The sequence below is a fragment of the Natator depressus genome, chromosome 8 (assembly GCF_965152275.1).
Source record: "Natator depressus isolate rNatDep1 chromosome 8, rNatDep2.hap1, whole genome shotgun sequence".
Classification (NCBI taxonomy): Eukaryota; Metazoa; Chordata; order Testudines; family Cheloniidae; genus Natator; species Natator depressus.
This window is the reverse complement of record NC_134241.1, coordinates 32,255,215-32,268,764: the sequence shown is the minus strand read 5'-3', so window position 1 is coordinate 32,268,764 and position 13,550 is coordinate 32,255,215. Positions and strand designations below refer to the sequence as shown.

Here is a 13,550-nt window from a genome sequence, read left to right as displayed (position 1 = left end):
CCCTCTGGCTCCTAGGGACGGGGGAGCGTAGCTAGGGGAGTAACAGGGGGAACGGCCGCTCCCCCACTGATCACATCAAAAGTGGCGCCTTAGGTGCCGACTCCCTGGGTGCTCAGGGCTGGAGCACCCACAGGGAAAATTTGGTGGGTGCAGAGCACCTACCGGCAGCTCCCCGCCCTGCGCCCGGCCCCAGCTCACCTTACCTCTGCTCCGCCTCCTCCCCTGAATGTGCCGCCCCGCTCTGCTTCTCCGCCCCCTCCCTCGGCTTCCTGCGAATCAGCTGGTTGGTGGGAAGCCTGGGAGGGCTCAGAAGCAGGCGGCGGCTTCCCGCTCAGGCCAAGGGAGGCGGAGGTGAGCTGGGGCGGGGAGCGGTTCCCCTGTGTGCTGCCCCCCCCCCCAGGTTACCAGCTGCGGCACGGGCGGCCCTCCTCGTGCCTCCCTTCCCCCCCCCAGCTCACCTCCGCCTCCCTGGGCCTGAGCGCGAAGCCACCGCCTGCTTCTCAGCCCGCTCTGGCTTCGTGAGCGAACAGCTGATTTGCGGGAAGCCTGGGGGGGGCAGAGCAGCAGAGCGGGGTGGCGCGTTCAGGGGAGGAGGCGGAGGTGGAACGGAGGTGAGCTGGGGCCGGGGGTGAGGCGGGGAGCTGCTGGTGGGTGCTCTGCACCCACCAAATTTTCCCCTTGGGTACTCCAGGGCTGGAGCACCCATGGAGTCAGCACCTAAGGCACCACTTTTGGCCGGTTAAATTTAGAAGCCCTTTTAGAACCAGTTGTGCCTCGTGGAACAACCGATTCTAAAAGGGCTTCTAAATTTAACAACCAGTTGTAGCGAACTGGTGCGAACCAGCTCCAGCTCACCACTGATTCTAGGTACTAAAAAAAGCCATATGAAATTTTAAGATAAACTAATTAGTCCAATACCCTGCACCTGCCTAACCACCACATAACCTTAATGTATCTGGATTATAATGTACACTGCTGGGAGGAAAAAGTCCTTCCTGACTACTGCAGTAGTCAGTTTCTTCCCTGAAGCGTGATATTTGATTACTCTTATATTTGCCTTTGACACAAAACCCCCCAAATAACATGTCACCTACCGCACAAATAAAATATTGTGGCACAATATCAAACACATCCAACTAGAAAAATGTGCTGATTTAAAATACCACAATGTTTTTGCTCTACCTCAAATATTTTAGAGATACCCCCCTCCCTTTTAAAAAAAAGTAACTGTGGGGGATAATTTATAAAATGAGTATAATGATGAATATTGCATTTCCTCAGCCTATGAACTAAAGTGAAACATTGTAAAAAGTTATCCTAAAATGTGAGTACAATGTCATCAGCATGAGAAAAAATATCTTCACTATACTTCAAGAATACTGGCATGAAAACAACTCTGAAATTAATTGGGGTGCAAATATATATCAATTTAAAGAGACCAATCCTGTTAGTAAATAATTGGAGTTATCATAATCTAAATTACTTCAAAATGATGAAAATAAATAGGGAAAAGCTTTGTTCACAAATTTAATAATATCTCAGAGGAAAGTTGAGCAGAGCTTAAGTTTACCTGCTGTAGGACTTCAGGGTTCTGTTGCATGAAGTGCAGTAATCTTTGTCCATCCTGTGATATTTCTCTACATCTTACTGGTTTCTTGCCTTCTTTTGCTATGTGCTTGAAGAGGGAGGTAACAACGTAGTCTAAACTAGCACAACAGCTGGAGGAGACAATTGTATCTGCATAAGCAATGAAAGAAATAGTTTTGTAATCGCTTCTGTAATAAAACAAAACAATTATTATGAATAACTTGCAGGAGTGAAGAAAATAATACACACAAGGCAAGCCTGGAAGCTTATTTTAGATATCAGGTTAAATGATACTTAATTTTACTACTTGTTCTTTTCTTTTTAAAATTTCTTGGTATTAAGCAGATTATGGCCCCAATCCTGCAATTCACAATGGACAGTGGACTGCTGGGTCCACGCAGCGTCCTACAAACTTCATTGAGGTTCTGTGTGAGCAGTGATTTACCCGCACATTGTAAATTGCAGAATCAGGACATTACTTTTACTGATATAAAATTATATATTCAGCAGATTTCTGGAAACTATGATTGTTTGTTTATAGCCTTTTTACAGAGTTTAAAAATTCAATTTAAAGAGACACTGTGAACATTTAAAGTAACTTTTTTAACCTCTTGACTGCTGCTGAGCATCTCAGAAGTGTATAAATGAAGGTTTGTATTCATAAATGTACTAGTAGCATCCCTCCCCCCCCCAATATTATGTATCATTTTCTAGTATACAAACGTGTGCCAGATATTTTACAGGACACACCTAAGTGGCGCTACCCTGCCCCTCAGAGCTTACAACCTGCACATTAGATGCCAAACAATGAGTGAGGATCACAAACAGCAGGGAGGGGAATGGGGTAAGGAAGGAGAAGTGTTACAGTAAAGTATCAATTGGTTACCTAGTTTAAGGCATGATGGTTCAATTATCATTTTTAAAAAAAGTAAAGAAGATAATAACATCATAGAAATTACGGTTACTGACTAATGTTCCATTGTTTTTCCTGGACTGTAAAGGCATGACAGCAAAGCAGGATATGTTGGAAGCAGGAGCAACAGCAACCTCATATCTTTACTGATTGTATCTATAACTAAGGTAACACATTGAGAGATTAAAAGCTTAAACCTATTTGAAAGTAACTATGTCTGCCTGATTTATGTAAGTTATTTTGCTGCTAGGTGTTGCCTGCTATGCTGCTGCTGTGGAAGTGGATTCTGTTTGTTTACATACATCGGTGTGGCGAGAACAGCGTGCTGGCCCTTTTTTCTCTGTGCAGGCTCCTTTTCTTCCTTCTAACTGTACTGGTACAAAATAGCAGCGCTCACCCATATTTTTTCTTAGTCTAACAGCTGACATTTTTCCTGGCCCAAAGCACACTGGCTGCAGTTTAAACCCTCAATCGCTAGTCTCAGCTGTAGTTTCCCTACCAATTCTAATACCAGGTTCTAATTAGAGTCCCAGTTTAACCAACTGTTGGTTCCTCATGATCCTAGCACCAAAGTTCTCTGTGCACACAGAATTTTTTAACTTCCTCATTTGCTGGATGCGGGTTTCAGTCACAACTGATGTTCTCTGCAGGTGCAAACATCACGTTCAAATGAGCTCACCAGCATTTAGGGCTCCATCCTGCTCCTGCTGATTTGAGTGGGAACAAGACTAGGTCACTTACAGCTCATAGTGCTTACTTAGATGGGCTACCGGAGTAGGGATGCGTGGGAGCCGGAGAAGGAATTAAACTGTTAAACGTTCATTTGGAAGGGAAGGGGATTAGAAGGATCCAATTAAATGTATCTTGAGTTCTTTGAACTATGCTAATTTGGAGGCTTGCCAACCTTGCAGTGTTCATTTAAATATATCCTTCTTGTCACTGGAATACTTTGATCTGTGTCAATTTAACTCTTTAAACTCTGTGTATCATGTTGTTTTTAACTTTCCTTTATCTAAATACCAGTATTACATAGTTTTCAAAGTTACATTCTTTTGAGGTCTTTGGAAATATTTCATGGACAACACAGTCACAACTGACCTCACAAGGCTATGTCTACGCTACGAGCTAGGGGTGTGATTCCCAGCTTGCGGACTCATACTTGCGTTACCTCTCATTGGGCTAGCGTGCGTATCTGCAGCAGCACAGCTGTGGCAGCACAGGTATGTACCCACCCATTTCATGCAGATTTGTATTCAGCACAGCTAGTCTGTGCTGCCACTTCCACGACCCATGCTACCACAATTACATCATCGAGCTAGCATGAGCAAGTGTAGGTGAGCGGGAAATCACACCCTAGCTTGTAGCGTAGACGTAACCTGTGACATGATCCTGAAAGGTATTAAGCACTCCTGAGAGGTGCTGCGCTCCCTCATTTTCAACGGTTTCCAGTGAAGCTGTGGGTGTTCCAACACCTCACAGGAGCACTTCATATCTTGCAGAAGCGAGCCCACTCCACTAAAATCAGCTGATGTTTTGTCATTGAATTCAACTAGTGCAGGCTGCTGGGAAGATCTGCCTGAGTAAAGACTGCAGGAACAGGCCCTTACTGTTTTCTCTACTAAAAACAGTCCTGCAAATAAACAAGAGATACAACTGATGGCTGAACTGAAGCAACATCAATAACGGTAATGTATTTAAAAATACAAATTCCATAGGATGGCTTTGTTGTACTTCTACACCAGTGATTTAACTCCATTTGGTTTTAAATTGAATACAACAAAGTAAATCATGAACATCCATTTATAAAATCGTAGTGGCTCTAAACATGTTGATACTGTGCAAGTAGATATTTTACATTCTACAGTAAGTGATCTTAGAAGGACAGTGGACAGGTCTATCCTATCACCAGCTCATAAGGATCTGATACAAGTGTTAAGGGCTACTTATATTGTCCCATAACGATATATCAAATATGCTTTTCAGTGCTCATTTTTCCTTCTGATTGCAAGGGCATCACAGACATAAAGGTCACGCAAGCCCACCAAACTGATTTTTCTGGGTGTGCAGAGCCTTGTGCTGAAGTTCTTATTGAATCTCACACAAGCCAGATAATCATATATCTGGAGCAAATAAGTTTAAGAAAAAGCTACAATTTCTGGGCTGGAGGTAGAAGGGAAAGATGGAATAGGGAGAGAAAGGATCACATGGGAAAACTGGGAGGCAGGCCTGGATAAATAGGAAAAGCCAAGATGATCGCCCAAGCACTCAAACCAGTTACGTATTTATATCAGCCTTAAGGTGGCTGACATTATTGCAAAAACAACTTGAAGAGGCCTTTTGGCTTTAACATTAACATTTAGTGAATGGTGCCAATAGATGTAAAGAGCATTATTTTTAAATGGCTTGCTAACTTTGTTGAACATGTCATAATTTAAGAGATTTTTTTGTTTCTAAGATAAAGGTAAATGGGACAGACTTGTGTTAAGTGGCATTTCTCTGTCCATCAATTTCGTACACTACAATGCCAGCATTATCTACCTTTGTGGGTAAACTAGGGAAGTAAACAGATTTAAGCAACTTAACATCTAAATGAGAAAGCAAGGCATAGAAAATGTTATATTTTTCTTTTTCTCAAAGAATGACATAATTGCACTATTAATCATAGGAGAATTAGAAAAGCTTCACATAGAGATTAGTGACAACATGCCAGGCAGGCTACATTAAAAGGTTCCAATCCACTGAGTCAGCTGTGAAAAAGCCAGGTAAACACTTTAGAAGAGAACTGTTGGAGTGTTTATCCTTGCAATAAAAGCCTAGATGAGGGCTTCCATTACAGCTGATTTACAGCCAGGGGCCTCCAAAGGAATAAATATAATTTCACAGTATATTATCAAGTGTGAAATCATGATGCATGCAGAGTGTCCACTCAGGGACAGAATGAACAGTGCTGAGAAATGAGGATTTGGGGCTTCTTTATTCTTCAGCTAGAGCTACAGTACAAATCTCAAATGCTGAGCTTCCATGAACTAAGAGAAATGAAAATATATAGACAAACATTTCTCCTAGGGAGGGGGGAAAAATTCATTTCCTGGGATTTAATTTTTTAAATAAAAGAGAGGTACTTCATTTTTGTAATTATTTTTGAAGATGATTCATACGTTCTAATGGTTTACAATACATTTTACCCTATCAGACTGCTTCCAGCCTTGACACTGCTTTTCTTCAAGATGCTTTTGCAGCATGCATGCTTTGCTTCACTAAGAGAGGGATCCAATTTATATCAAAATTGTCCATTTTCAAAGGGCAGAAGGCTATGTTGGAACACTAACAAAAATGAAATAATTGTTTGCTTCACTGCCAAATAACATGTATTACTCCATATGCTGGGATTTTTCAAAGAAGCCAAAGAGAGTTAGGAACCCAAATCCCAATGAAATTTAATGGGATTTGGGCACTTAACTCCCTTAGGATCATGGCCACTAATTGCTCTTATTGAGGGAAGATCAGCTTTTGTTGACATCCCGTTGTAGGAACAGGAAAATTACTCATTTTACTGTGTAAAGTTAACTACCTGAATATATGAATTGATTTTATGGCTTATGTGACAGAATCGATACCTTCCATCAAGAAATCAGTTTTCAATACCTGTTGATGTTATTAAGAAACAGGATATCATAGCTAAATAATCACTTTACCACTCAGGCATGGACTGTAAAAAGGCTCTGTTTCTGATTGACAATTCAGGGAAAGACAAGTGAGTTCCTTTTAATGTGCAAGTGAGGTTCATTCAGATCAAAGGGTATGTCTCATTACTTAACATTTATGTAGAGTCAAATGTTCTTTTGAAATGCTAGGGAATGCAAGAGAAAAATGGGAAACATAACTGGAATTTTATTAAATATGGTAGATAGCAGTCCAATATAACTCAAAGTGAACAGAAATTAATTCACCTGCCAAGAAATTGCATCTGTGCAACTATTATTGTCAATACACTAGTGGAAAAGATTGCTTCAGGACCACAAAGTTACAATAAGGTTTGGATATGACCCAGTCAAAGTAGTTGGGTGTGGGGTGGGTGTCAAACTAAATAGAGCTGAGTGAAATTTTTTGGACAAATAGTTTATTTGGCATTTTGGTAGTATATAATAAAATGATCTGAGGACTCCTCAGTAACGTTGCTTATCTATTCAATGTCCGTTTCCCCACTAAGCATGCTTTTTCTAACAGGAGAAACATGGAATCTGTTTTGTGAAGTTCTGGAATGCTCTGTGATGCCCAGTGTACTAATTCATTACTACAGGGCTTGACTGACCTTAGAGGTAAACAACTCTAGCTATTAGAAAGTCTATATAAACAAATATCATACCTACAGGCTATTCATTAAATACAACTCCTTCCACAAAGTAATAAGAGAGCCACTCCTGACTCTCATTTTAGGGTCCTGTTTTCTAGGCTGGTTAGAAAATGTAACTGCAACATACGCATCTTTCTTTAAGGCTCTATACTCTACCCCCATATTTTGACTGAATTTAAGCTATTGAAATCAAATTTCAGTTTTAATCAAACATCTGGACAATAATCTGTTAAAAAGTGCTAATGAATGAAGATCAATTACAACCAGACTACTTTTAATATAATTCTAAGTATGACGCTTGTTTACTCTGTGAAGTACAGCCAATAAATATTCTTTATAATGTAAAACCTAATTTTTCTTTTTTATTGATAAGGTTAGCTTAGCCATCTCTACTCATCTACCAGTCATGCTGATAAATGAAAAGTGAACAGCCGGAGGTTACTATTCCATATGCTAACAAATTTTATCTCTGAAGGGCAAAATGAGTCATATACTAACATTCTCTACTGTGAGGCTTATGGGACAAATAAATCATTTTATATTTCACTGCTGTAAAACTTCTTCAATGATAACCCAACTAGAAGCACATCATTATTATTTTTAAAGTTTCTAATTTGTAGAAAGATCATTTAAAAATATTAATGCAATACACTACTGGCCAGATTTTCAGAAGAGCTCAGCTCCCATTTAGACACCTAAAATAAGTGATCAGATTATCAGAATGCTCAGCACCCACCGTCTCCCATGGTCTCTGGACAATAATTTGTTACACGGCAAATGAATGTTCTAATGGGCCACTTATTGTAGAAGGTTAAGTGAGAGTGGTTGGGTGCTGAGTTGTTCATTTTTTAAATCTCACTCTAATGACTACATATTCCCCACATTCCAATTTCAGCTAAATCATAAGTAACACTTACCTAGTGCAGTAAGTCCTTCAGATATTGAGGTAAGAATATACATTAGCACATGAGGTTCTAAACTGGTAATGAAACTCATATGATCCTGGGTGAGACATTCCAAGAGTGGGTAATAAGACTGACTTAGTTTTCGATATTGCTGAAAAAGAAAAACAAACATTGATAGAAAGTAAGAAATACTATGGGCTAATAGAAATTATAGCATTAAAAATGCAAAGCTGGCTGAAATATTAACAAGATTATAAAAATGCACAGAATGATGCTGTAATAAGTCCCAATTATCTATTAAATTAACAGCTTTTTTCTACAAAAAAGTCTTTCTGTCTATTGTGGAAATCTTTGATTGTAGGTTACCATACAAATACATAAACTCAGTTTTAGTTTACAAAAGTCCCTGGGTAATGAAGTCATATTAACCTTTTTACGCTACATCCCATTAGCAGCTCAGTAAAACTGGTATAAAACATTATTCAGATCAAGTGTTCTGGGAACAGTTTGACAGTTCAGTGGCTAGTGCTTCCTCATGCTACGTAGAAGACTTTTTGAGACTAACCCCAGGTTGGCTGAATGCATCACAGAGATTACAGTTTTGTGCAATGATTCTGCAACTTGACCCGCACAGACGGACCCTTGTGTCCGCTGACTTTAATTGGGTTCTGTGTGGGTATAAATATATGCCTGTCTGGGTCCATTTGCAGGATCAAGGCTTTAGAATGGGTTATTGGGGGCATTACCTTCACTACTGACATGACTGTCAGACTTGGCTGCATGGGCTCACTATCATGTAGCTATATACCAGTATTTGACTGGGGTAATTTTTCAAAAGGGCTAAGGCAAAAGTCTGAGTATTTAGCACCTCTAACTATCTGATTCATCCCTCAGTGCGGAAAATGGCAGTTCCGAATGAAAATGTTCTGAAGAAAGTTCCATGATCCAAGCTAAAACTGATCATGCACTCGATTTGTTGTCTTTGAGAAGTGACAGTTCCATTGGTATGAGACTAGCCATCTCAAAGAAAGTTTGGTTAATATTTTAATGTTGTTTTATAGACAGCACAACACAAGAGTCATATAAATTCAGATTAATCCCAGGCTGACAGATCATATAGGGCCAAATACTGCTTTAAATTATATCCAGGGAACCCCAATGTGATTTTCCTGGACATAAAAAGCCAAAACTGGCTTCTCTCTTTCCCAGACATGTTTTTGTGAATATTTTGGAAATGTTACAATCTGCTATGACAATTCTATCATACATGGAAATACTAATATTCTAGATGTGACTATAAATACACTCAAGTAACTGGACTAAAAATATAAATTGCATTTGAGCTGTTCTAGATCCTGCTGTCTCATTATAACAATTTGAAGCCTGTGGTGATATTATTTCATAATTCACATAAAGACTCCCAAGATGAATAATTGCTTACAAGCAAGTCACTGTGGGATACTGAAAGCAGCATTTTGACAAAGGCCTGGAGTACATTGTCAAAGTGGTTGTCCCCATACAACTTGAAGACGCCAAAGCTGACATAATTTCCACATAAGGCAGATTTGAGTGCAGAATAGCAGATGGAAATGCCCTTGAGTTTCAGTGGATAAACCTGATCTTTTGACAGAGTCCCAAGAGACAGGATCTGATTACCTGTTCAGAAAAAAAGAAGAGAAAGAAACTGACATAAACAGTTGCAAATCTGGATAGCTCTGTCACTTAACATTCATTTCACTCTTATCACTTTTTGTCTTATTTTTATTATTGCCTACCTGGATAGGATCTTGCTTTCGTAATTATAGTAAAAAAACAATTGCAACGTTTTAAATACATAGCATGTATATATTTAAAAAGCTGCTGAGTAATTAAGAGTGTAAGAAGTAAAAACATAACCTATGGATTCTCAGTTACCGACGTAGGCCAACATCCTCAATTAGCACAGATTTTTCAACTCAGGCACAGACACAGAGCCTTCAGTGTGGTTCCCACATGGTAGATCTGACTGCAGAATCAGGGCCTTAACTGATAGTCTTCCATATTGTAACTTAGCCTGGTTTAGATCCATTACCATGGTGGCCTCTTGGGATGGTTGTTTATGTACACGCACATTAAACATACCACTCACACCACAGATATGTCCATTACAAAACCAACTATTTTACCAGTCCACAGATGTGAATCACTCAGATAATCTCAGTATTTCTAATGTAAAAATATTACAGAACAGTAAATATTTGGTGTTGCTAGTATGAAGCAATAATGATTTTTGGTTCTGTTGTGCAATAACTCAGAAGAGCTCTTCTAATGCTCTCTAACTATTTGTCTATCCAGGTACCTATATGACCTCCATTTTCATAGTATCAGAGCACCCCAGTCACTATTGTATTGATCCTCACAATGCCCCTGTAAGAAGGGAGGTATTATTCCTATTAATTGAAGCACTGTGACTCTTATGGCTTGTCTATGTAACATCAGCGTTGGCAGGCAGAATCGAACCCGGGACCTCTGGAGCTAAATCATATGTATAAGCCTCTACTGCATAAGCTAAAACCAGATGGCTCTTAGCCAAGGCTATAGCAGACTCATCAATCTCTAGGTGATCTAGGTGCCACTAGAGGGGGACAGAGCACCACACCCAGCAGGCATGGATTACATCTATACTGGGAGTTATTCCCAAATAGCTAATCCTGATTACCAATAGGCGTGAATGCTCTTACTCTGGAATAAGAGTGTCCATACGGATTAAGTTAATTTGCAATAAAGCACTCTTATTCTATTTTAAGCACCCTCCTCACTGGACCATGCTCTTCTCATAGCAGGGTAGCTGCTAAAGAGTGAGATGTAAGCTTAGCACTGATTTTCTGTTACTGTTCTTCCACTCACTTGAAGTAATCCTTCAGAAATAAATACATAAACCAGCAATACAAGGGACAGTACTTAATGTCATTTCATTCATAACAAGGCCTGATTTTAAGGGGGCTTTCACATAATCTGCATCTGCAATTGGGTACTTAAACCAAACAAGTGGTAGGATGTAACCCTTAAAATCTATTGGTGGTGTGAAAATATATGTGCATACGTTAAACCTACAAAAGGTAAACTGTTGTTTTAAAATCTGGATTGGAATGGTAAAACAGATAACTAAACAACCCAAACTTTCACATTGGTGGTTTGGCACATTGCAAATATCAGACAGACACAGACATGGTATCATTTCATACTAGTATTCTTGGGCATTTTCTATTCAACTGAAAAGGAGGCAAATAAGTCTCCTGGATGCTTAAGTAAAACTGAAGAGACAAGGTGGGTGAGTGTAGCGTTCATGCACTTGGCAACATTCAGGGCACACCCGGAGTGTTGTGTGGGAGCAGTGCACACACGGCTCCTCTCAAGGGCATGAACCTTGGAATCTCGCCCAGATGACATGAACCATGGGAAGCCTCCCAGGACTGGGCTCAAGGCCCGAGAGCAAGGAATGCGGTAGATAGATATTGGTAAATAAGAATATTATACAAAGTCAGTGTATTCCTTTTATCTGTTGGAGTATGTAATGCGCGGGGGGAGAGAGAGAAATAAAAGAGAGTGTGAAAAGCTGACAGGCAGACCAGCAGTGGGTAGACCAGCCTGCTTGCTTGCTTAAAGCTTTGTGCTGTCTTGTATTTGAACCGCAACAGGTGAGATAACATCTTTTATTGGACCAACTTCTGTTGGAGAGAGACAGACAAGTTTTCAAATTTCCCAGAACTCTTCTTCAGGTCTTGTTTCTCGAATATTCTGGGACCCACATGATTACAACAACACCGCGTAAAGTAAAATTGGACTATTATAGTGAAAAGAAGAGAAAGGGGAGGGTACATTCCACAAGTTGCACCAGCAAGGAAACGTGAGTAAAGACTCTCCAAGCAATGTAACCAATATGTTCAAGGCCAAGATGTCCAAAAATTGGGTACCTAAAGTTTTCAGAGACCAAAACTGGATGTTGGCATTTGTGAGAGTCTACAATGGATAACAGTATATTTTAGCATTCTCCTCCACCAACAGGTGTCGCTGTAAATGCCAATACTAAGCTACAAAAGAAGGAAATAGAAAAATAGTACCCAAGCATAAAAAACAATCAATTTTAAAATTGGGCAGTAGATTGAAAATCTAATATTACTAATACAGCAAGGAACAATTTAACCAAAAATTTAAAAAGAAATGTTATTTTATTAAGTTGCTAGGGCTGAATGGATTACTATACTATGTTTTGAAATACATGTTCTAGAAGCAATTTAAAGCTCATTAGAAATAATTGTCTCTGGCTACTAGAAAATGTGGTAAAATTTAATCCTCATCCAAATGTTACCTGGGCTCTGAAAACAGGAAATTGTTTTGTGCTACTGTGGCTAACCTCAACGCTGACCCTGTGCAGTAACTGCTAGAACAGCTGAAAGCTGAAGCAAAATTAAAAACTTATATCAAAGTATATCATGACAGAATGTAGATAAATAAAAACGGCATATTGAAAGTATTATTTTTATGTCAGTCTCCTATAACAGAGAGGTAGAGGTGTTACTAAAAATGTAAAGAAACCACAAAACAAAGGAATAGATGCTCCCAAAATGCACTAGAACACAGTTCTTCTTCAGCTGGGAACCTAAGAACATATAACAAGGAGATTTAGGGTTTATCTACACAGGGACATCCAGGAAGGTTAATCTGAATTAACAAAAGGTGTGATTCTGAAGGGGCTAGGTAAAATGAATTCCAAAGTGAATTAAGCTAAAGAGAATTAAGGCCACTTCAATTTTGCATTCACACAGGGATTTAATGCAGTTTAACTAATGTAGTTCAAATTCACACCTTTAATTAATTTGGATTAACTTTCCTGGATGTCCCTATGTAGACAAGCTCTAAGAACTAGACCTGTATATATAGAACTAAAAGTGAAATTCAGTGACCGTATATTGCTAAGAACGGTGGACTCCGCTGTCCACAAATCCTGTCAATTTTCCCCTCTGACAGTAATTTTTTAAATTATTTGTATCCTTGAGGATTTTTATCATTCAGTCATACTGGCTGCAAGGGATACAACACAGTATCTTTTGCCACACTAACTGTGGAGTGCTACAATGAGAGTTTACCTCTCAAGCAGAAGCCTAAGCCAAGTCCAAATGAATGTAGGGTTGTTTTTTTTTCACACCACTTCAGTGACTGCATTCTGTCACAAAGCCTGCTTAAACTAAATTGCCTTTGCCACAATACCCATGTCAGTGAAAAGGTATTATAATGGAGATTTTAGTCGCTGGTGCCATGGCATTCACAGCACAGCAATTGGTAAACAGACTTAATGGTAGGTATCCATTTATTTAGGTTCTGACTTTCAGAAGTGCCGTGCACCCAAAATTGCAGTTAAAGACAATGGGGATTGAAGATACTCAGCACCTCTGGAAGTGAGACCCTTAGGCGTTTATACCATACTCTTCATTGCAATATGTAAGATATCCCTATATACCAGTCTGCCATTACATAGGACACTACAGAGAGTGTTCCACTTAGAGTGAAGTGGAGAGAAGAGATACATAAATCTGCAAACACACTCCCTTTTTTACTTGAACACATAATTCTTATAGAATACCGAATACAGAATGCAGCATGTGTTTGTGTACATACAGCAGTCCATAAACATGCCAATCCACCTAAAATGCAAGTTGTGAGTGGAAAGAAGCGTACGGTCCTCCCAAATGAATGTTCAGAAAAGTCATTCATATTTAAGAAATAAGACAAGAGTGAAAGTGCATTTGCAGAC

General features: G+C 39.4%; 1 protein-coding gene across 1 annotated transcript in view; it reads right to left on the bottom strand.

Annotated features, from left to right (window-relative positions):
- RANBP17 (RAN binding protein 17) overlaps nucleotides 1–13,550 on the bottom strand; it is a 257,021-nt gene that overhangs the window by 40,532 nt on the left and 202,939 nt on the right. Inside the window, exons 23-25 of the mRNA XM_074960698.1 lie at nucleotides 9,201–9,415; nucleotides 7,772–7,910; nucleotides 1,571–1,737 (exon numbers count right to left, since the gene is read on the bottom strand). Coding sequence (XP_074816799.1) covers nucleotides 1,571–1,737; nucleotides 7,772–7,910; nucleotides 9,201–9,415 — 521 coding nt within the window. The remainder of the gene's footprint in view (nucleotides 1–1,570; nucleotides 1,738–7,771; nucleotides 7,911–9,200; nucleotides 9,416–13,550) is intronic.